At 43.9% G+C, this 25,214-nt stretch overlaps 1 protein-coding gene across 4 annotated transcripts in view; it reads right to left on the bottom strand.

Moving 5' to 3' along the window:
* LOC106586705 (target of Nesh-SH3) overlaps window positions 1-25,214 on the bottom strand; it is a 48,458-nt gene that overhangs the window by 8,857 nt on the left and 14,387 nt on the right. The window contains exons 7-19 of one of the 4 annotated variants that reach the window (XM_045707492.1): window positions 23,720-23,762; window positions 20,373-20,438; window positions 20,054-20,131; window positions 16,138-16,992; window positions 15,944-16,036; window positions 15,142-15,336; window positions 14,531-14,596; window positions 9,110-9,184; window positions 8,519-8,632; window positions 3,612-3,701; window positions 2,782-2,991; window positions 2,097-2,202; window positions 1,169-1,248 (exon numbers count right to left, since the gene is read on the bottom strand). In XM_045707492.1, coding sequence (XP_045563448.1) covers window positions 1,169-1,248; window positions 2,097-2,202; window positions 2,782-2,991; window positions 3,612-3,701; window positions 8,519-8,632; window positions 9,110-9,184; window positions 14,531-14,596; window positions 15,142-15,336; window positions 15,944-16,036; window positions 16,138-16,992; window positions 20,054-20,131; window positions 20,373-20,438; window positions 23,720-23,762 — 2,071 coding nt within the window. The remainder of the gene's footprint in view (window positions 1-1,168; window positions 1,249-2,096; window positions 2,203-2,781; window positions 2,992-3,611; window positions 3,702-8,518; window positions 8,633-9,109; window positions 9,185-14,530; window positions 14,597-15,141; window positions 15,337-15,943; window positions 16,037-16,137; window positions 16,993-20,053; window positions 20,132-20,372; window positions 20,439-23,719; window positions 23,763-25,214) is intronic. The other 3 variants (XM_045707493.1, XM_045707494.1, XM_014174254.2) reach the window with 3 other exon arrangements.

Raw genomic sequence — 25,214 nt, 5'->3', positions numbered from 1 at the left:
TGGGAGACATTCCTGCAGTCAGCATGCCAATTGCAAGCTCCCTCAAAATTTGAGACACGTGGCATTGTGTTGTGTGACAAAACTGCACATTTTAGTGGCCTTTTATTGTCCCCAGCACAAAGTGTACCTGTATATTGATCACGCTGTTTAATCTGCTTCTTGTATAATGCCAGGAGCCACTTGTGGATTTGACACCTCCGACACCATCAAAACAACCTCTATGCAGATGTTGGCTAAAGTGGATCTGATTGAATAGAGCACTAACCTAACTATGACCAATATGATCAAGTCCCCAAACACCCCCCTCACAAAGTTGCACCCTGGTAATAGTTGTCCATCTCTTCCTGGAGACTAGTGTGTGTTGTATATGGGAGTAGAGGAGTGATGAAAAGCCTGACAGACAGGACCTATAGGTCTCGACCAGACATGCCCCAGTGGTCGCCAAGGTTACCAAAACGGAAAAGGCATGTTGGAGTCATTAACAACAGTCTCATTGCACACCTCTGACATGCTAATAGTGAGCAGCTATTTACTTACACACATCTATTAGCCAAAGGTTAATACCATGAACAAGTAACTAATTAGCGACACATGTCTGAAAAGCATGTGATATCAGTGTTTGATACACCACTTAGAGGCGGAGCCAAGCTAAAGCAAAGATTTCAAGTTGAAACAGTGAGATTGTTATTAGATTTTTTTTTACTAATTCCCTGGCGCAGCTGATGGGGCTCTATAATGCCAACAGTGGGAATTGTGGTCCTAGCTCAAGGTTCTGATCTATGGTCCCTTTTGAATGGTTTCCATCAACTGTTAACATTTGGATATGGGAATTGTAAGCTGATCATAGCTCTATCCATGCCCAATGGGAACTTCTATCTGGAGCTGTCCATTATGTAAGTGTAATCAGACGTATTGGCCGCTCTGACATTGCTCATCCATATAGTTATATATTCTTAATACATAGTCTTAATTCATCATCCCTTTACTTAGATTTGTGAGCATTGGGTATATGTTGTGGACTTGTAAGATATTACTTGTTAGATATTACTGCACTGTCGGAGCTAGAAACACAAGCATTTTGCTACACCCACAATAACTGCTAAACAAGTGTCTGTGACCAATAACATTTGATTTGATAGAGTGGAGTCCATTTTGGATCTACACCTACCTGACTCTGTGTTGAACGACACCGCCTCACTGGCAGGCCCTTCCCCAAGCTCATTCTTGGGTTTCACTTTGAACTCGTAACTAAAGGAAAGAGAAAAAGTCAGCATGGTGATAATCCAGCTCAGTCATTCCAAAATCTCCTTTTTATATACAGAACTTTCTATTCCGATCGCCATGGTGAGATTCCACATCACAAGAGGCTGCTGATGGGAGGACTGCTCATAATAATGGCTGGAGTGGAGTGAATGGAATGGTATCAAACACATGGAAACTATGCGTTTGACGTATTTGATACCATTCCATTAATTCCAGTCCAGCCATTACTATGAGCCCGTCCTCCCCAATTATGGTGCCACGAGCCACCTGTGTTTCACGTACACAAAAAGAGTGCAGGATGGAAAGTTACACTTGTTCGCTATAATCGTAACCTTTGTGGAGCTTAAGTTTATATTCCACCTGTCTCCAACACTATGACACTTGATATTTGTATTCTCTACAGCCTTGAGCAGAGGCCAGTGCTTGCTCATGGCTCTCCTCTCCCTTTCTCTATCTCCCTCTCTCTCTTGCTCTTTCTCTTTCTCTCTGCCTCTGTCTCCTATTCTCTCTCTCACACAGACACACACAGACTCTCTTGCTTAAACACACACACACTCACATACATTCACACTCTTTCACTTGAACAAACACATACACACACACACACACTTTGCTAATGGCTGTTCCATAATGTATGTGATGTTCAGATGTTGTGGTGGGTGAAACAGACCCAGCCCAGGATAAGGTTCTGGTTAATCTGGTTAATTCTATGAATCTCTAACTCCCAGCCAAGACCAAGACCAGGATCCAGCATAATTAGAAACACAGTGAACCTTCCCAACCCAACCCTGCTCCAGCAAGCCTCCACACACCACATAAAAACAAACACACACCTGCTCTCTGGTTTTAAATTCTCCACAGCAGTGTGAGTCTGGTTGGTAGTCAGGATGGACACCTCTTCTCCATTTGGTCCTTGGGTCCTTGAAATGACCTCATACTCTGATCAAACGAGAAGCAGCAAATCCACACAACATGTTTAATTATATCTTTACAACCTCATTGATATCATACATATGTGATTTATATGTGTCTTAACGAGGCAAATATACAATTTCAAGACATGATTCTGAGGATTTGGGTGGGGTTGACAAGGACTGGGCCAAAGAAAGTGTTTTGAAAATATGTTGTCGCAGCGCTCTACCACCACGACATGTTCTTATTGTAAAGTTATCCTGATGGAGCACAGATGGAGTTCCAGGATGTTATTAAAAGACCCATTGTAATAGAGTCTTATGAGTCAGGACTTCACCCTTCAATAACCTAGAGAGCTTTATCAACCTCTGCGCATGTGCTCTTGCACACACACACACATGTATACGCACACACAAATATATATGCGCACACGCGTGTATACGCACACACACAAAATCACACGTATACGCACACACACACACACACATATATATATGCGCACACACACACACATATATATATATATGCGCACACACACTTGCACAAGCACACACGTATACGCGCACACACACACACACATATACAAACACACGCTCACACACAAACCTGTGGTGTCGTTGTCAGTCTTCTCCCAATCCAGGATGATGAAGGAGGGGCATCCCTCCACGGTCACCACGGTGACGTTGGAGGGGGACAAGCGGGGGGGTGCGGTGACATTCTGCTCCACCCCCTCCTCCTCAGGGAAGAAGCTGAGGGAGTGTGTTATGGAACATGGCTCGTCTGGCTTCTTGTCCGTCTTATAGAGCACATGAGGGGCTGGAAGAGACATTAAAGGGTTGGTGCTCAAACAATAATATCTTAAAAGACACAGAACTCTGTAGGATAACATATGTCATTTAGCAGACGATTTTATCCAAAGCGACTTTCAGTAATGCCGCATAGGCCTACATTTTACAAACAGGTGGTCGTTGGAATTAAACCCACTATCCGGGCATTGCTAGCGCCAAGCTCTACCAACTGAGCTACAGAGAATCACAATAGGATAAGAACGATTAAAAACATTGTAACTACAGATTTAGGTAAATGTTTTTCAGTTCTAATGTACTGTCACATGTTGTTCTACATCCAGGTTACATGCAATTAATTATACATTGCATTCATTGAAATAGACCTCGAACAGCTTATGATCAGCAGTATGGTGGTATTATTGTTTACATCTCTGACATCTGTACTCCATAGACAAGAGATCTAAGTCAGCTGGAGCTCAGCCAACCATCTGGATACAGACAAGACAAATCCAAAACAACTGGCGGTAAGAGGAAGCACGAAAGGCTAATGTTCTCCAGGCTATTGTCCTCAGTGATCCTCCAGCCCCTGTCCACCGTGAGTTTAGTCATGGGGGTTGTTTAAGACTGTTATGATCCGTGTGTCCTTACCTACGAAGCGCTTCTTGCCCAAGGCGTCCACTTCCGAAGCAGGCAGAGAGCTGAACACAGAGGAGTTGTCACCTGTCCCATTACGCGTGACTACAGAGAGATGGATGATGAGATTGAGAAACAACAAAGTGTGTGAGAGTACTGGGATGATATGTCAACATTCCATGGCAGAACTTTGTCCTCAATCTCTGGCTCAGTCCTACAGGCAGCAACTGCTTTGGTCTCTCGCTCTCTCGCTCACTCTCACACTCTCTCACACACACACTCAGGAGTAGCATGATTCAAACACACACGTATATGGTCACACATAGGTACACACATTAACACACGCTGGCTAGATTTGAGGAGTAGATGTCTTACTTTGGTTAGAATGCAAATCTTTGAAACCAAACTCCACCCCCTCATTGCCCTAACAGGTTATGACAGCCTCTGGTCCCAGAACAGTGAGAAAATGTTTTACCAACTGTCAGCTAAGAACTTCAAATGATATTCTTGATGTTTCAGCAGCTACGCTTGTCTTAAATTCTGTGTTAAATTGCTTAGATTATAGGCCTCACTGTGTTTCCATATTTATAGACCCACAGCGTATCTAAGGACTTTGATACTGCCCAAAAGTTGTCTGAAATGGGCCTCGAACAGGCGTCTTGCAAATGGTTTGGGAACTATCTGTCAGACAGGACATGTGTGCTTTTTGATGGTGTCAAATCAAGTTACCTCAATACTACTAAAGGTATCCTGCAGGGACCTGTCCTCCACTATTTATATAAATAATGTTGGTCTATCTGCAAAATCCTGTAACATTCATCTGTATGCAGATGACACTTTTGCATGTAAATATCTGAGCTTTTGGATTGACAAAAATGTTACGTTTAAAAAAACATACGGATGAGCTAGTTAAAAAGCTGAGATTTAAAATAGGCTTCTTTTATAGAAATATATCCTGCAGGTTGTACAGGCAACCTCCCTGCCACCTCTTAATTATGGTGACACTATTCATCAGACTGCAGCAGCAATTCTCTAAAACCCTTGGATGTTGTGGTACCATAGAAGTGTATCACTTCATTTCTCCTTTTTGTCGTCTTCCCTGTAGCTCAGTTGGTAGAGCATGGTGTTTGCAACACCAGGGTTGTGGGTTCGATTCCCACGGGGGGCCAGCACAGAAAAATAATTTATAAAAAAATGAAATGTATACATTCCTACTGTAAGTCGCTCTGGATAAGAGCGTCTGCTAAAATGTAATGTAAATGTTTACAATGCTCTTCTGCACAAGCTTCCAACATATCCCAATTCTCTGTTAAAGTATAAAAATACGAGGCACCAAAGCCGCTCACATGGTTGGTTAACTCTTGAAGTCCCTCGTGTCTCTACCAACCTACGTAAATCAGTCTTTAATTTTAATGCCCCCCCCCCTCCCCATGTTTGGAATCATTTACAATCCACATTACATCTTGAATCCTTGGTGCCAATAGGGCAGTTTAGAATGCTGATGAGGGATGAATTCACTGAGGTTTCCGAGTGTTTTGGTTGATAGTAATAATTGATTTGTGTTGTATCTTATAGTTTTTTTGCTATTTTACTGAATCATCATGTTGACTTATGAATTGTTTGTTCTCACGGCACCATTGTGAATGATACCATGGTCTCAATTGGGCTCCCTTGAACAAATAAAAGTTTTTTAAAAAAGCGCAAAAAAACACATACACTACATGACCAAAAGTATGTGGACACCTGCTCGTTGAACATCTCATTCCAAAATGATCGCATTAATATGGAGTTGGCTGTCATAACAGCCTTCACTCTTCTGGGATGGCTTTCCAACAGATGTTGGAACATTGCTGTGGAAATGTGCTTCCATTCAGCCACAAGAGCATTAGTGAGGTTGGGTACTGATATTGGGCAATTAGGCCTGGCTCCGAGTCAGCATGCCAATTAATTCCAAAGGTGTTCGATGGGGTTGAAGTTAGGGCTCCGTGCAGGCCAGTCAAGTTCTTCCACACCATTCTCCCCAAACCATTTCTGTATGGACCTCGCTTTCTGCACGGGGCATCGTCATGCTGAAACAGGAAAGGACATTTCCAAAACTGTTGCCACAAAGTTGGAAGCACAGAATCGTCTAAAATGTCATTGTATGCTGTAGCATTAAGATTTCCTTTCACTGGAACTAAGGGGCCTAGCCCGAACCCTGAAAAACAGCCCCAGGCCATTATTTGTCCTCCACCAAGTTTTACAGTTGTATCTATGCATTTGGGCAGGTAGCGTTCTCCTGGCATCTGCCAAACCCAGATTTGTCCATTGGACTGCCAGACGATGAAGCGTGATTCATCACTCCAGAGAACACGCTTCCACTGCTCCAGAGTCTAATGGCGGCGAGCTTTACACCACTCCAGCCGACGTTTGGCATTGCACATGGTGATCTTAGGCTTGTGTGCAACTTCTCGGCCATGGAAACCCATTTCATGAAGCTCCCAACAAACAATTATTGTGCTGAATTTGCTTACAGAGGCAATTTGGAACTCGGTAGTGAGTGCTGCAACCGAGGACAGACGATTTTTACGCGTTAAACGCTTCAGTACTCGGCAGTCCCGTTCTGTGAGCTTGTGTGGCTTACCACTTCGCGGCTGAGCTGTTGTTGCTCCTAGACATTTCCACTTCACAATAACAGCACTTACAGTTGACCGGGGAAGCACTAGAAGGGCACAATTTTGACAAACTGACTTGTTTGAAAAGTGGCATCCTATGACGGTGCCACATTGAAAGTCACAGAGCTAATCAGTAAGGATGGTGGTGGCACCATCATGCAGTGGGGTTGTTTTTCAGCGGCAGGGACTGGGAGACTAGTCAGGATCAAGGGAAAGATGAACTGAGCAAAGTACAGAGTGATCTTGGATGAAAACCTGCTCCAGATTGCTCAGGACCTCAGACTGGGGCAAAGGTTCACTTTCCAACAGGACAACGACCCTAAGCACACAGCCAAGACAACGCAGGAGTGGCTTCGCGGCAAGTCTCTGAATGTCCTTGAGTGGCTCACCTAGAGCTCGGACTTGAACCCGATCGAACATCTCCGGAGAGACCTGAAAGTACAGTGGGGGAAAAAAGTATTTGATCCCCTGCTGATTTTGTGTTTGCTCACTTACAAAGAAATGATCAGTCTATAATTTTAATGGTAGGTTTATTTGAAAAGTGAGAGACAGAATAACAACAAAAGAATCCAGAAAAACGCATGTCAAAAATGTTATAAAATGATTTGCATTTTAATGAGGGAAATAAGTATTTGACCCCTCTGCAAAACATGACTTAGTACTTGGTGGCAAAACCCTTGTTGGCAATCACAGAGGTCAGCCGTTTCTTGTAGTTGGCCACCAGGTTTGCACACATCTCAGGAGGGATTTTGTCCCACTCCTCTTTGCAGATCTTCTCCAAGTCATTAAGGTTTCGAGGCTGACGTTTGGCAACTCCAACCTTCAGCTCCCTCCACAGATTTTCTATGGGATTAAGGTCTGGAGACTGGCTAGGCCACTTCAGGACCTTAATGTGCTTCTTCTTGAGCCACTCCTTTGTTTCCTTGGCCGTGTGTTTTGGGTCATTGTCATGCTGGAATACCCATCCACGACCCATCAATGCCCTGGCTGAGGGAAGGAGGTTCTCACCCAAGATTTGACAGTACATGGCCCCATCAAATGATGCGGTGAAGTTGTCCTGTCCCCTTAGCAGAAAAACACCCCCAAAGCATAATGTTTCCACCTCCATGTTTGATGGTGGAGATGGTGTTCTTGGGGTCATAGGTAGCATTCCTCCTCCTCCAAACACAGCGAGTTGAGTTGATGCCAAAGAGCTCCATTTTGGTCTCATCTGCCACAACACTTTCACCAGTTGTCCTCTGAATCATTCAGATGTTCATTGGCAAACTTTAGACGGGCATGTATATGTATTCTTGAGCAGGGGGACCTTGCGGGCGCTGCAGTATTTCAGTCCTTCACGGCGTAGTGTGTTACTAATTGTTTTCTTGGTGACTATGGTCCCAGCTGCCTTGAGATCATTGACAAGATCCTCCCGTGTAGTTCTGGGCTGATTCCTCACCGTTCTCATGATCATTGCAACCCCACGAGGTGAGATCTTGCATGGAGCCCCAGGCCGAGGGATATTGACAGTTCTTTTGTGTTTCTTCCATTTACGAATAATCGCACCAAATGTTGTCACCTTCTCACCAAGCTGCTTGGCGATGGTCTTGTAGCCCATTCCAGCCTTGTGTAGGTCTACAATCTTGTCCCTGACATCCTTGGAGAGCTCTTTGGTCTTGGCCATGGTGGAGAGTTTGGAATCTGATTGATTGATTGCTTCTGTGGACAGGTGTCTTTTTTACAGGTAACAAGCTGCGGTTAGGAGCACTCCCTTTAAGAGTCTTTCTGGATATTTTTGTTGTTATTCTGTCTCTCACTGTTCAAATGAACCTACCATTAAAATTATAGACTGATCCTTTCTTTTTCACTGGGCAAACGTACAAAATCAGCAGGGGATCAAATACTTTTTTCCCCCACTGTAGCTGTGCAGCGATGCTCCCCATCCAACCTGACAGAGCTTGAGAGGATCTGCAGAGAAGAATGGGAGAAACTCCCCAAATACAGGTGTGCCAAGCTTCTAGTGTCGTACCCAAGAAGACTCAAGGCTGTAATCGCTGCCAAAGGTGCTTCAACAAAGTACTGAGTAAAGGGTCTGAATACTTATGTAAATGTTTCCTTTTTGAAGTTTTTGTAAATTTCCTAACATTTCTAAAAACCTGTTTTTGATTTGTCATTATGGGGTATTGTGTGTAGACTGACGAGGGGAAAAAATCAAGGGTTCTGATTACTTTCCGAATGCACTATATTTTTATAGTGTATATTCTTAGAAAAACAATCACTGAACCGTACTGTTCAAGGCCGGGACGATGGTTGTGGTCTTTTGTTTGGAGGGCTTAGTCGTAACCAGAGGGAAGGACTTCAAGATGGATGCCTTGTCTCCCTGCTTCAGGTCTCTGGGCTTATCTGAGGACAGGGGGGAGAAAACACAGCTCAGTCATATTAGCTACAGATACAGTTGTGGTCATCTGCTACCCAGCCAGGTGTATCTATAAGAGGTTTTCCTGCTGAAGGAAAATATATTAAATATGTGTGTTGCATAATTGTGTTGGTGTTATGTAAGAGAAGTGAGTCAGAACAACACACACATACTGCACACATACACACAGGCACACACATGCACACATACATACTGGCAGGTGCGCACTCACACACAGGCACTCACACACAGTTGTTGCGTTTAAAGCTGTGTGTGTATTCTTCAGAGAAGTGGTTTTAAGCTGTGTGTGTATTCTTCAGAGAAGTGCAAGGCGCTTTAGAACTTTACTGAGGGAAGGAAGAACCATCGACAAAATGAAGATGTCGGTGCAAAACTTGTGAAGTGTTGCTTTAACAGAAGTAAAAGTATTCAGCAGCCAAAACAGTGGTCAGTTCTGCCCTCACCCTTGTCCCCTGTTTTCCCCACCAGGTTGGGCCTCTTGTTGACAGGAAGAGAGGGACGCAGGACTGCAGGGGAGCCTGTGAAGTAGAGGCCATAGCAAGGTTAGGAACTACATATTTGGAGGCTGCTGGAGTGCACTGTTGAGAGGCATATTAATTCATAACTGAGGATGAATATTGTGCTTTTGAAAAAACAGTGGAATACTTTTCAAGAGGGATGAAGAACAGAGAAGCCGCAGTGTCAACTGAACCACTGGAGAGGAGATGGTGATGGACAGAAGCATTGCCATACAACAGATTGGACTTGTAAAAAAAGGATGTTGAGAATTCCTACTACATACCACAGCCATAGGCTATGAGTAACACCACATCAACTCTTAATAACCTTCAACTATAAACCTAGCTGTCACATAAAAAAACACAAGAGCAGCAATCAGAAGAAACCTAAAAACCACACGAGGATTCAAAGAAATTGTCAGCAAGACCGAGGCATAGATTCAATAAGATCAAGCATTTACCGGTGATAGCCGACACATACAGTGCCTTCGGAATGTTTTCAGACCCCTTGACTTTTTCCACATTTTGTTAGGTTACAGCCTTATTCAAAGATTTATTAAATAGTGTTTTCCCACATCAATCTACACACAATACCCCATAATGAAAAAGCAAAAACAGAATTTTAGAAACATTTGCAAATAGAAAAAAATGAAATATTACATTTACATAAGTATTCAGACCCTTTACTCAGTACTTTGTTGAAGCACCTTTGGCAGTGATTACAGCCTCGAGTCTTCTTGGGCATGACGCTAGAAGCTTGGCACACCTGTATTTGGGAAGTTTCTCCCATTCTTCTCTGCAGATCCTCTCAAGCTCTGTCAGGTTGGATGGGGAGGTTCGCTGCACAGCTATTTTCAGGTCTCTCCAGAGAATTCTGATCGGGTTCAGGTCATAGCAAAGTGTCTGAATACTTATGTAAATAAGGTATTTCTGTTTTAAATGTTTTATAAATTTGCACAAATGTCAAAAAAACTGTTTTTACGTTGTCATTATTGGGTAGTGTGTGTAGATTGCTGAATAGGTTTTATTATTTAATCTATTTTAGAGTAAGGCTGTAACGTAACAAAATGTGTATAAAGTCAAATGGTCTGCATACTTTCTGAAGGCACTGTAGCTGATATGTGGAACTGCATTCAAGGTGAAACTGTAGCTGTGAAATCATTGAGCAACTGCTCTTGATTATTGCCACAAAGCCACACCGTCCCACTTGCGTTAGAAGTTCAGAACAAGAAAGTGTAGTCTATTTACTGTAGAAATAATTACGCTCAATTTGAAAATCATTAAACTAAATAATGAGGATTTCTATCAGACTAATCGAGTTGTTGATTACATCTCACATTCCTGTGTCCGAACTTGTAAAAAAAAAGTCTGCATGGGATTTCTCTTAATGTGACTCCATGCAGCCAATGGCAATGTCCGCTTTAGGTATAATGCCACAGGAGCAGCTTGTGGATTTAACAGCTCTAACACAGTTCCACCTGCGACACGCCAAAACAGCCGCTATGTGGATGTCAACTAAAGCAGAGCTGATTGAATAGACCACTGAGACACCATAACATGTTATGTATGTTCTTATATCTTTTACATGAAAAGCAAGAAACCTGGTCTCAATTAATCCTCTGCTACAGTCAAGCCAAAATTCTTCACAATCCCTGTATTGTTCCTATTCCAGAAACTACGAATAGGATCAAACTAAACACAACCCAGGGAATAAGGCGGACGCCAGTTCAAACTCCCGCTAAATTATGTTCTTTTAAAGTCTGTTGGAGCTTTAGCAGGCTGTGGACTGATTTTAGTGGCAAAGCTCTGTGATGAAGACTCTGGAGTATCAAACTCAGAACAGGCCACTCAGACTGAACTCAGATCTACTATTAAGCAATCCAGTTCAGGATATTCTCCTTGATTATCTTTACTCCTGGCCAAACTGAGAGGGTTTGCAACCCTAGTTCAGGTCTCATTGAGTAAATGCACTTACTGGACATACGTCATCTCTCCATACTGTTGACTTTGATGTGGTAGACACTATCTGAGCGTGATTGTGGCAGTTCTTTGAATGCTTGGGAGACTGGTTCATTCTATTCACTGTAGCCTATGTCTATAGCTCTGACCACCCAGTGTGCAGCCCAGGGGGCCCCATGTCACATCATGTCATTTCCAGTTGGCCCACTCTTATCTCGAGAGCTCCGACCTCAATGGGGCTACGAAGACCAGACAAGGATAAGTAGAACTTGAAGCCAAGCGTGGGAAAGTCTTGGAGAGCCACAATGTGTGTCGCTTTCAGCCAAAGAAAATGTGGCTGTGTGTAAAACCTTGTGGCTCCTTAAATGCTTTTTTCCCAAAAAATAAAATCTACAACTTTTGTTGACTGCTCATTGGGTGATGGGGATCAGCGTTATGGGAACGTAAGGTGTGACGTCATGAGGAAGCTCTGTTTATCATCCTGAACCCTGCAGCTGGCTATGGGAGAACCAGATTATTCACAACAGCCCACAAAACACTCACTGGTCTCTTTGGGTGACAAACACCTAACCGCTGCACTGTTTTACAACAGCAGTGACAGACACACACATGCTCCCACGCACTTAAACACACACACACACACACACACACACACACACACACACACACACACACACACACACACACACACACACACACACACACACACACACACACACACACACACACACTGTTTTGAAGTGTGAGCTTTACCAGCAGTAGATTGTTGTGTGTGCTGGTTTCTGTCAGAATCCTCTGGCAAGACAGTGAAAAACACTGTGCATTAGGTTTGCCCAGAACAATATTCCCTGAGAAAATATTTTCCACTGATTTACAAAATTACTGTTATGCTTGTAGCAACATACAGTGCAACCGGAAAGCATTCAGACCTCTCTCCTTTTTCAACATTTTGTGATGTTACGACCTTATTCTAAAATGGATTAGATATTTTTATTCCTCATCAATCTACACACAATACCCCATACTGACTAAGTAAAAACAGTTTTTTTGACATTTGTGCAAATTTATAAAAATAAAGAAAATGAAATACCTTATTTACATAAGTATTCAGACCCTTTGCTGTGAGACTCGAAATTGAACTCAGGTACATCCTGTTTCCATTGAGCATCCTTGAGAAGTTTCTACAATTTGATTGTAGTCCACCTGTGGTAAATTTTATTGTACATGATTTGAAAAGGCACACACCTGTCTACATGAGGTCCCCACAGTTGACAGTGCATGTCAGAGCAAAAACCAAGCCATGAGGTGGAGGTAATTGTTCATAGAGCTCTGAGACAGGATTGTGTCGAGGCACAGATCTGGGGAAGGCTACCAAAACAAAGGAGAACCTTCCAGAAGGACAAACATCTATCCAGCAATCCACCAATCAGGCCTTTATGGTAGAGTGGCCAGACAGAATCCACAACTCTGTAAAAGGCACATGACAGCCCACTTGGAGTTTGCCAAAAGGCACCTAAAGGACTCTCAAACCATTAAAACTAGATTCTATGATCTGATGAATCCAAGATCGAACTCTTTGGCCTGAATGCCAAGCGTCACATCTGGAAGAAACCTGGCATCATCCCTGTGGCAGGGACTGGGAGAATGGTCAGGATCGAGGCAAAGATGAATAGAGCAAAGTACAGAAAGATTCTTGATGAAAACCTGGTTCAGAGCGTTCACGGCCTCAGACTGGGGCGAAGGTTTACCTTCCAACAGGACAACAACCCTAAGCACACAGCCAAGACAACGCAGGAGTGGCTTCGGGACAAGTCTCTGAATGTCCTTGAGTTGCCCAGCGAGACCCTGGACTTGAACCAAGTCGGTACATCTCTGGAGAGAACTGAAAATAGCTGTGCAGCAACGCTCCCCAATAAGACCTGTAGAGAAGAATGGGAGAAACTCCCCAAATACAGGTGTGTCAAGCTTGTCGCGTCACACCCAAGAAGACCCAAGGCTGTAATCGCTTCCAAAAATGCTTCAACAAAGTACTGAGCAAAGTGCCTGAATACTTATGTAAATGTAATATTTTTTTTCTATAGATTTGCAAAAATGTCTAAAAACAAGTTTTTGCTTTGTCATTATGGGGTATTGTGTGTAGATTAATGAGGGAATAATACAATTGAACAATTTTAGAATAAGGCTGTAACGTAACAAAATGTGGAAAAAGTCAAGGGGTCTGAATATTTTCCGAATGCACTGTATACTGGAGAAACTCAAGGTCACTATCCACTCTCAAAGTAGAGGGCTCAAAACAATGTAAGGCCTATATAAACTATATAGACCACATTCACAGTTGAACAACATCAAATCAAACATGAGATGTGCAAGACATTGAGGTACAGAACACAGATATGAGCACTCCATCCAGTGTGGAATTCACCCTGAGAAACACATGCTTCAGGACCATAGAAATAGGAGACGGATAAGCCCAAGACAGACAGACACCACTGACAGACAGACAGACACCACTGACAGACAGACAGACAGACACGACAGACAGACAGACAGACAGACAGACAGACAGACAGACAGACAGACAGACAGACAGACAGACACCACTGACTTACCGTTTAGACACATCATAATTCACAACTACATCAATGATTTACTTTTGCAGTTCATTACAAACCAAAAAGTGCAAATATTGCAATAACGTTGCTGTAGGGACATTCAAAATGTAATACTATTTCATTGGTATTTCAGATTGGTTTTTGTAGACAAAGTGTGTTTTTAATTCTGTAGAGCTGCTTCCTGCAAGCCCTAGGGCTCCTTGATGACCTCTGAAACTCTGCCAGTTTCCCAGAAACACACACACCGGCTGAGACTGAAGCAGAAACTGAGGCCAACAACTGGTTATAGTGAAATGTAGGTGTGGACATCCATGACTGTGGTCATTTTTTGGCTTGAGATGTAACACATTTCCGAGCAAATCATGCATTGACGTCAATGGGAGATTTGTGTGAAAATTCTAACCATGCTCCCAGAAATAAAGTTACTGTAAGATTCAGTCTTTTATGACCTGAACAACAGGTCTAGGATCAGACTGTAGTGATACGACCAGAGGGGAGGATTCTTCTTTAGTCTCAGTCATATTGACAGTCAAAACGTGGACAAACACACCAGCAGATTCAGACCCACATCAACAATAACAGGCACAACAGGCAAATGGACAGGATGCCCAATAAGAACGGACAGTCACGCGGACAAACAGACAAGCTTGCCAATCTTAGGACAGGGAAAAGTTGTTGTGGCTTAAGCGCACGGAGGGCTTGCTGCGGGGAACATAAAACAAAATGGCGTATCTCGGGGGAGATGGGTTAGTGGGTGAGAGACACAGTGAGAGGTAACGATCATCTCTGTTTTTACCCAGTCGGTTTCCGGACCAGACTGCAGGTTTGGGAATAGCAAGACCCTTGTGGTGCTCCCCGTCAGCTGTTGGAGGGAGAAGAGGGCTCATTAAATTAAGCATGTCTGAAAATGCAGAAAACACGCTAAAGGCATGCTAGGAACACACGAGAGGACAACAACAACAAGACTAAAAGTGGATAACATAATCTCATCTCAAAACACTGTCGCTTAAAAGTAAATGGTCAGATCAGTCTGGTGTTTGGAGTGATTTAAAACCAGTTGGCCTGTGTTCCACAGATGTATCTCTCTCTCTCTCTCTCTCTCTCTCTCTCTCTCTCTCTCTCTCTCTCTCTCTCTCTCTCTCTCTCTCTCTCTCTCTCTCTCTCTCTCTCTCTCTCTCTCTCTCTCTCTCTCTCTCTCTCTCTCTCTCTCTCCAAAAACATTGGCAGAAATTATTAAGCCTACACATTCTCTGACCCACACTGTGAACCAAGACCACATGACACCCATATCGATTTGTGAGAGGAGAGAGAGAGAGCGAGAGAGAAAGAGAAGGTGAGACCTGAGCTAGTGGTGAGGACAGAGGAAGGAAGATAAGGAGGAGGAAGAGGAAAACATTGCTCCGTTACCCTCACGCGTGACGGAGGTGAGGGGGGAGGTGGTGTTTTTGTTCCTGGGTAGAGAGAGAGGTCTGATGCCGTTAGGGGTGGTGTAGAGAGATACGCGATCATGAGGCAACGTCGTGTTCCTGGCTGCCGTGGCAATGGCAGAGCCTATAGGAGAGCGAGGCTTGGTGGGGGTCAAAGGTCTCAGGAAGCCGGTACCTATATGAACATAGAGAGGGGCAGTAAGAGGGATTAGAGAGATAAGGGGTCCGATCCCATGGAGACAAGGTTCAAAGGTCATTCAGGTGAGATGGTAGGAGCCCTGGATGGAAAAACAAAAGAATGAGTGAGTGGATAGATGGATGAATGAAAGATGCAGACAAGGAAAGGAAGAGTGAAGTGAAAAGAATGGATAGAGATACGAAACAAAACTTTGGTTGAACTGCCCTTCTTTTCTTTTCAATGAAAGATGGATGATTTAATGCCAGTGAGACCAAACTATCCAGTGCCTAGAATGATCAGGAATGGGGTGAGTGTGGTGGAGTAAGGATGAGATGGATGGGCAAGGGTGATGGAGAGATGCAGGGGTACAGGTGTACAGTTTGTTGTAATGGGATGGTAGGAGGGAGAAAGGGTTCAGAGTGCAACACAGACAGCTTCAACCAATAGTAACAGTGTGCGGACTGATGAAAATAGTATTATGGGTAAGCTATGAGGTCATCCAATAATTTACTGATGGAGAGCAGACATGACCAATGAGAGCTTTGGGTTCATGAGGTTGGATGACAACAGAGATGGTGATAGGACAAAATGGTGTCATCGTTACCCTGAGTATTACTATTGGCCCTCTCAGTGGCGAGGGCGGGTCTTGGCAGAGGTTGTCCCACCTGATATTGGCTGGGAGCTGTGTGAGAGAGAACTTTATTTTTTATTAGAGGATTAGACGTTTGGACTCAATGATCCATTATAAATGTTTCTATTTCTCTGTTACAGTCTGAGTGGAGAGAGCAGGGTCTTTACCAGTGGGGGTCTGAAGGTTCTGGGTGACCTTAGCAGGCTGTTGGGGCTGGGCCTGAGGCTCTGGCTGGGGTCTGGCCTGTTGGGGTCTGGCCTGTTGGGGCTGGGCCTGTTGGGGCTGGGCCTGTTGGGGCTGGGCCTGAGGTTGGGCCTGAGGTTGGGCCTGAGGTTGGGCCTGAGGTTGGGCCTGAGGTTGGGCCTGAGGCTGGGCCTGAGGCTGGACCTGTTGGGGTCTGGCCTGTTGGGGTCTGGTCTGTTGGGGTCTGGCCTGTTGGGGTCTGGCCTGTTGGGGCTGGGACTGAGTCTCGGGCTGGGGTCTGGCCTGTTGGGGTCTGGCCTGTTGGGGTCTGGCCTGTTGGGGCTGGGCCTGAGGCTCAGGCTGGGGTCTGGCTTGTTGGGGTCTGGCCTGTTGGGGTCTGGCCTGTTGGGGCTGGGCCTGAGGCTCAGGCTGGGGTCTGGCTTGTTGGGGTCTGGCCTGTTGGGGTCTGGCCTGTTGGGGCTGGGCCTGAGGCTCAGGCTGGGGTCTGGCTTGTTGGGGTCTGGCTTGTTGGGGTCTGGCCTGTTGGAGCCTGCCCTGGGCCGGTCCCCTGTGTCTCTCTTCGTTACGATGGGGGTTAGGCGCAGGGGCCGTGGGAGAGGCCAGGGGAAGGGTGGGGGAGGGCAGGAGCTGGGGGGAGGCATGAGGGAGGGTGGGGGAGGATAAAGGGAGGGTGGGGGAGGCAAGGGGAACGGTGGGGGAAGCACGGGGGACGGTTAGGGAGGCACGGGGGACGGTGGGAGAGGCACGGGGGAGGGTGGGGGCGGAATGGGTGATGTCCACGGAGGGAGAGGAGGCAGATCTGATCTGGTCTGCTCGTCCTGGAGTGGGTGAGAGATGAGAGTAGAACATTGAAGCCATAAAAATAAGATTTATAGAACAGACAGCACACCAAGGACAGGTCTTTGACACTGGAAAAAATTAATATTTAAATGGCTTAGAAAAACTATAGAATCCATTGACAGATAAAATAAAATAACCATAGAGAATAGATAGCAATTCTCCCTGATACCCAGGCTGATATGGGTTTACGACTTGGGCTGGGGAGAGCTTATCCTGGACCTCAACCAGCACATAACAGATATAAAGCTTTACCTGGCATGAGGTTGATTCAGAGGGTTGGATTTGAAAGTAGCTGAGCACATATGGAGCAGTTTGCAGTGTAAAGAACGTGTTACTACACATAGAAGCAGCTACCAGGCTATCAGAACAAGGACAACTCTGAGTGACTGCTGTCCAAAATGCATTTGTCTGTGTGCTTTTGGAGGACTGTGAACCATGAGGTTTTAACAGGGTGAGGGTTGATCACCTAGTGTTAGGATTTTAATGACCATCTCTAATTGATTGTTTAAGCCAATCAGGTACTTTACCTCGACTCCCAGAGGGAGAGAAAAGAGGGAATAGAGAAAGAAAGGGAGATGGAGAGAGAGAGAGAGAGAGGGAGGGAGAAGAGAGAGAAGGATTTGGAATGTTGTAGAGGAGTAGATAACATGACATTCCAGGGTTTTTGTGTCACTTCTCAATACGCTATTGTAATATTGATGCTACCACAGTTAAGGCCAGGTAGAAGGGGCTTTTGAGGGCTGGTTGTGGTGTAGTTATGCAATAAACGTAATGAGGGAACAGCACATTTCCAATAAGTGTAATGTGTTTATTAAAGACATGCTCCGGTACTTTGACGACTAAGAAAGCATTTTTTTCCCGCTTTGGGCTGGATGTGTCTATGTGTAGTTCATACATGCATAATATATGAGCAGAATTACTGTCTTACCTCAATTAGCCACGAAATCCCTAGTTTGAAAGTGACTGTTTTTTTTAAGCTGTGCCGTGCTATTTTCCTGACATTTCCAACCATGTGGGCCAGCCCCCTAGCAATTCGAGTTCTAGCCAATGATCTTCAGCCCTTTGAATTTGAGTAACAGCTAGTAAGAGGCCTGCCCAGCAATACCAATTGAGGTATGCAGGGCTGGCCCAACAGCTCAGTAGATACAGCGAGAGAGAGAGAGAGAGAGAGAGAGAGAGAGATGCCGATTTCAAGTGCTAGTCGGAACGAGGAAACTCTGACATTTTCGACATGCTAACTGGTTGTAGTTATACATGTACCACGTTCAGCAAGTGAGAAATGTCAGAGTTCCCTAGTTCCGACTAGCATATGAACACTGCAATAGCGAGAGCAATGACGTGGTGCACATATCTGCCTACATATCTGCCTACACATATGTGACGTAGTAGGCCATTTTCTGGGACAACTTTTGGCTCATGAGTGCTATTTTCAGAACTGCTGTCTAAAATATATAGAAAAGTACTTCAGGGATGAATGTTTTGCTAACACTTGTTCAAGAGGGATAACAGAAACGATAGAAAGATGTGAATAAAGAAAGGATAGAAGGGACATACAGTCAGAGTACTGTATGTATCATTCCAGGCTGTTTCACAACCAGCCGTGATTGGGAGTCCCATAGGGCGGCGCACAGTTGGCCCAGCATCGTCCGGGTTAGGGCTTGGTCGGGGTAGGCCGTCATTGTAAATAAGAATTTGTTAATAGCTGACTTGCCTAGTTAAATGAAAGGTTACATTAAAAAATATATTTAAAAAATACAAATAAAAAGAGTACACTATGAGAAACAAGGACATTTTATGATAGATCTGTGAGGCTCTGCTTCTGTTGGGAAGAAAGTGGAGTCATTTTGTAGCATGACACATTACCATGCAGACTGGACTGAACACCTCCTAGACTGTAACTTACTACTTTACCATGCAGACTGGACTGAACACCTCCTAGACTGTAACTTAGTACTTTACCATGCAGACTGGACTGAACACCTCCTAGACTGCAAAATCCTACTTTATCATACAGACTGGACAGAACACCGTCTAGACTGTGATATGCTACTTTATCACGCAGACTGGACTGAACACTTTCTAGACTGTGATATGCTACTTTATCACGCAGACTGGACTGAACACCTAGACTGTAATATTCTATTTCATCATGCAGACTGGACTGAATACCTTCTAAACTGTAATGTTCTACTTTATAACGCAAACTGGACTGAACACCTTCTAGACTGTAATATGCACATTTATCATTCAGCCTGGACTGAACACATTCTAGACTGTAATATTCTATTTCATCATGCAGACTGGACTGAATACCTTCTAAACTGTAATGTTCTACTTTATAACGCAAACTGGACTGAACACCTTCTAGACTGTAATATGCACATTTATCATTCAGCCTGGACTGAACACATTCTAGACTGTAATGTTCTACTTTATCATGCAGACTGGACTGAACACCTTCAACGCTGGCTGAAAGCAAAGCACCATGAGTTAAAATAATGATTCTAAATGAACAGTTGTGTGTAGAATCTTTTAAAAGTATTGAAATCAACAGATGAATGAATGTGGGTTACATATGGTACAAGATGCTGATGGATGTTTGGACAGACAGCAACGAAATGAGACAAAGATTGAGGAAGAAAGAGAAAGACGATTGACTTGTTTGTGGGACGTGACTGATGAGAAACATATTGAGTGAACAAGCAACGCTTATGCAATATGCTCAAAAGTTCAAGGGTCGTTCTCACCTGGACCAACCAACAACTAGGCTAGGCCATGCTGCCGTGGCAACCTACCTCCTCCATGGGGACCAATTGTCTGAGTCAGTATTTGAACTTTCAGCCATCTTCTCCTGAGATCCGGATGAGGGGCTTTCTACTTCTATACTTAGTGCATGCCAATCTTACTCATGCAGCCAATCATAAAAGAAGATGCCTCTGAAATAGCACCCACCCACCCAGCCTTTCACTGGCTGCAGCCAAGCTGACTGACAGTTAAGCCGTCCTGTCTCGATTGGGAGTAAAGTGTCTGTTTGTTTACCGGTTGGCTCGTTCTGCACCAGAGGCATTGTGGGTCTTGGAGTGGACAGGAAGCGCTGTCTATTGGTCGAGGTTGGGGCTGAGGAACATAACAAACTTTAAGAACAACACAAAATCTGTGGAGTGAAACGTGATGTCCTACTACAGGATATAAACTGTGAAATGGTGTCAACGCTTCCTGAGGAAAAGAAAGAGAAATTAAAAGTGTAAGATTGAAAAAGACTACAAGGTTAAGAAAGAATAAGGTCAAGAAGAATAAGGTCAAGATGGAATAAGGTCAAGAAGGAAAGAGCATAGGACATAGTTGCATGGCTCATTACCGAAGGTGGTCCTTGGAGCCATAGGGGTCTTGAAGAGGGTTCTGCCCTGGCTCCTGTTATGGACAGCTAAACAGAAGGAGGGGACAAACATCAACAGCTATCATCACTTTGCCAGCCTGGAGTTTCCCAGTGTGGATGCTGTGAGTGGCAATTACATTCCCAATGTATTGGCTATGTTCAGTGTATTACTGTGCAGTATGTATGAATTCAGTGTATTACCGTGCAGTACGGGTTCAGTGTATTACAGTGCAGAATGTATGGGTTCAGTGTATTACAGTGCAGTATGTATGGGCTCAGTGTATTACAGTGCAGTATGTATGGGCTCAGTGTATTACAGTGCAGATTGTATGGTTTCAGTGTATTACAGTGCAGGTTGTATGGGCTCAGTGTATTACAGTGCAGGTTGTATGGGCTCAGTGTATTACAGTGCAGGTTGTATGGGCTCAGTGTATTACAGTGCAGTATGTATGGGTTCAGTGTATTACAGTGCAGGTTGAATGGGTTCAGTGTATTACAGTGCACTATGTATGGGTTCAGTGTAGTACAGTGCAGGTTGTATGGGTTCAGTGTATTACAGTGCCAGTTGTATGGGTTCAGTGTATTACAGTGCAGTATGTATGGGTTCAGTGTAATACAGTGCAGGTTGAATGGATTCAGTGTATTACAGTGCAGTATGTATGGCCTCAATGTATTACAGTGCATTGTGTATGGGTTCAGTGTAGTACAGTGCAGTATGTATGGGTTCAGTGTATTACAGTGCAGTATGTATGAGTTCATTGTAATACAGTGCAGGTTGTATGGGTTCAGTGTAATACAGTGCAGTATGTGTGGGCTCAGTTTATTACAGTGCAGTATGTATGGCCTCAATGTATTACAGTGCATTGTGTATGGGTTCAGTGTATTACAGTGCAGTATGTATGGGTTCAGTGTATTACAGTGCAGTATGTATGAGTTCATTGTAATACAGTGCAGGTTGTATGGGTTCAGTGTATTACAGTGCAGTATGTATGAGTTCATTGTAATACAGTGCAGGTTGTATGGGTTCAGTGTATTACAGTGCAGTATGTATGAGTTCATTGTAATACAGTGCAGGTTGTATGGGTTCAGTGTATTACAGTGCAGTATGTATGAGTTCATTGTAATACAGTGCAGGTTGTATGGGTTCAGTGTAATACAGTGCAGTATGTATGAGTTCATTGTAATACAGTGCAGGTTGTATGGGTTCAGTGTAATACAGTGCAGTATGTATGAGTTCATTGTAATACAGTGCAGGTTGTATGGGTTCAGTGTATTACAGTGCAGTATGTATGAGTTCATTGTAATACAGTGCAGGTTGTATGGGTTCAGTGTATTACAGTGCAGTATGTATGAGTTCATTGTAATACAGTGCAGGTTGTATGGGTTCAGTGTATTACAGTGCAGTATGTATGAGTTCATTGTAATACAGTGCATTGTGTATGGGTTCAGTGTATTACAGTGCAGTATGTATGAGTTCATTGTAATACAGTGCAGTATGTATGGGCTCAGTTTATTACAGTGCAGATTGTATGGGTTCAGTGTATTACAGTGCAGTATGTATGAGTTCATTGTAATACAGTGCAGGTTGCATGGGTTCAGTGTAATACAGTGCAGTATGTATGGGCTCAGTTTATTACAGTGCAGATTGTATGGGTTCAGTGTAATACAGTGCAGGTTGTATGGGTTCAGTGTAATACAGTGCAGTATGTATGAGTTCATTGTAATACAGTGCAGGTTGTATGGGTTCAGTGTAATACAGTGCAGGTTGTATGGGTTCAGTGTAATACAGTGCAGGTTGTATGGGTTCAGTGTAATACAGTGCAGTATGTATGAGTTCATTGTAATACAGTGCAGGTTGTATGGGTTCAGTGTAATACAGTGCAGGTTGTATGGGTTCAGTGTAATACAGTGCAGTATGTATGGGTTCAGTTTATTACAGTGCAGTATGTATGAGTTCATTGTAATACAGTGCAGGTTGTATGGGTTCAGTGTAATACAGTGCAGTATGTATGAGTTCATTGTAATACAGTGCAGTATGTATGGGTTCAGTGTAATACAGTGCAGTATGTATGGGCTCAGTTTATTTCAATGCAGTATGTATGAGTTCATTGTAATACAGTGCAGGTTGTATGGGTTCAGTGTAATACAGTGCAGTATGTATGGGCTCAGTTTATTACAGTGCAGTATGTATGAGTTCATTGTAATACAGTGCAGGTTGTATGGGTTCAGTGTAATACAGTGCAGTATGTATGGGCTCAGTTTATTACAGTGCAGTATGTATGAGTTCATTGTAATACAGTGCAGGTTGTATGGGTTCAGTGTAATACAGTGCAGTATGTATGGGCTCAGTTTATTACAGTGCAGGTTGAATGGGTTCAGTGTAATACAGTGCAGTATGTATGGGCTCAGTGTATTACAGTGCAGTATGTATGGGCTCAGTTTAATACAGTGCAGTATGTATGGGCTCAGTTTATTACAGTGCAGGTTGAATGGGTTCAGTGTAATACAGTGCAGTATGTATGGGCTCAGTGTATTACAGTGCAGTATGTATGGGCTCAGTTTAATACAGTGCAGTATGTATGGGCTCAGTTTATTACAGTGCAGATTGTATGGGTTCAGTGTAATACAGTGCAGTATGTATGGGCTCAGTGTATTACAGTGCAGGTTGTATGGGTTCAGTGTAATACAGTGCAGTATGTATGGGCTCAGTTTATTACAGTGCAGATTGTATGGGTTCAGTGTAATACAGTGCAGTATGTATGGGTTCAGTCTAATATAGTGCAGTATGTATGGGTTCAGTGTAATACAGTGCAGTATGTATGGGTTCAGTTTATTACAGTGCAGATTGTATGGCCTGAGTTAAGTACAGTAGGCCTGTTTCACAAAGATGATAAAAAAATAATTGACAGCCCTAGCAAGCATGTATCTTGCTAATCACATTGTCATAACCATGATAGGCGACATGTGTGTACAGTAGACAGGTACACAGTGGCTGTCATCTTCTCTGGTCACCTGTGATAAACCCTGTGGTTATCAGAAGGAAGATTAGGAGACTATAACATTGAATTAATGATGATGAGGTCCTGTCTGCAGAGTCGTAATTCAGACGTTCTGTTTAAATTCTTCCAGTGCTGGTTCCTCAGAACAGGGTTCAGTAAGGTGGTGGGACAGACGTTTTGGAAGGGAGGGTGAAAAATCATCATGTCCTGTTAAGTCTTTGCCGCAGTGTAAAACCAGGAGTCAGTGGGTTTGACCAAACCAGGAGCGCATGTGTACAGTATGTGCATGCGTGTGTAAGTGTCTGTGTGTATGTCTGTCTGTTGGCTTACCGTGACGAGGAGGGAAGAAGGACAGTGGCACGTTGTCCGTTTTCTGTTAGGAGAGGGAAAGAAAGAGAGAGATGGGGGAAAGAAAGATGGGGCAGAGAGAGAGGGGAGGGGTGGAGACAGCGAGATCTCCATGATACTGTAGCCTATGGTCATTGGATGTGACACAACAATGATAAGATGAAGAGCTAGCTACTTCACCTATTTACTTCACTCAATCCAGTCAGTGTCTGTCAATTTTCAATTCAAGGGGCTTTATTGGCATGGGAAACATATCTTAACATTGCCAATGCAAGTGAGTTAGAAAATATAGAAAAGTGAAATAAACTATAAAAATGAACAGTAAACATTACACTCACAGAAGTTCCAAAAGAATAAAGACATTACAAATGTCATATTATGTATATATACAGTGTAACGAAGTACAAAAGGGAAAATAAATAAGCATAAATATGGGTTGCATTTACAATGGTGTTTATCCTTCAGTGGTTGACCTTTTCTTGTGGCAACAGGTCACAAATCTTGCTGCTGTGATGGCACACTGTGGAATTTCACCCAATAGATATGGGAGTTTATCAAAATCGGGTTTGTTTTCAAATTCTTTGTGGATTTGTGTAATCTGAGGGAAATATGTGTCTCTAATATGGTCATACATTGGGCAGAAGGTTAGGAAGTGCAGCTCAGTTTCCACCTCATTTTGTGGGCAGTGTGCACATAGCCTGTCTTCTTTTGAGAGCCAGGTCTGCCTACGGCAGCTTTTCTCAATAGCAAGGCTATGCTCACTGAGTCTGTACATAGTCAAAGCTTTCCTTAAGTTTGGGTCAGTCACAGTGGTCAGGCATTCTGCCACTGTGTACTCTCTGTTTAGGGCCAAATAGCATTCTAGTTTGCTCTGTTTTTTTGTTAATTCTTTCCAATGTCAAGTAATTATATTTTTGTTTTCTCATGATTTGGTTGGGTCTAATTGTGCTGCTGTCCTGGGGCTCTGTGTGGTGTGTATGTCTCTCTCATATTCTCTATCCATGTATCTTCACTCTCTCTTTCTGTTACATGGCACCTTGCCCTCTTCACTGTGTCTTATCTGTAATCTCTCCGGCGGGAAGCTGGTTATTCCAACTTTCCCTCATGAAGTGCCAGGGTTGAGGCTAATGCTGGTCAGCTGTGCAGCTGCATAAGAGTGGGGCCGGGGACAAACGACAGAGGCACACAGTCCAGTCACCGAGCACGGCCAGAATCTCAAGGCCAACACTTCTCTTTTCTCTACTCTCTTCTCCCCTCCACATCTTTCCAAACTTGTTTCCCACCAGCTCGGCTTTCCTCTCCTCTCCTCTCCCTCCTCTCCTCTCCTCTCCTCTCCTCTCCTCTCCTCTCCTCTCCTCTCCTCTCCTCTCCTCTCCTCTCCTCTCCTCTCCTCTCCTCTCCTCTCCTCTCCTCTCCTCTCCTCTCCTCTCCTCTCCTTTCCTCACCACTCATGTCCACTTCTCTGCTCTCCTCTGCT

The sequence above is a fragment of the Salmo salar genome, chromosome ssa25, assembly GCF_905237065.1.
Source record: "Salmo salar chromosome ssa25, Ssal_v3.1, whole genome shotgun sequence".
In the NCBI taxonomy this organism is placed as follows: domain Eukaryota; kingdom Metazoa; phylum Chordata; class Actinopteri; order Salmoniformes; family Salmonidae; genus Salmo; species Salmo salar.
Note: the sequence above shows the minus strand (reverse complement) of the source record. Positions and strands in the feature narration are given on the sequence as shown.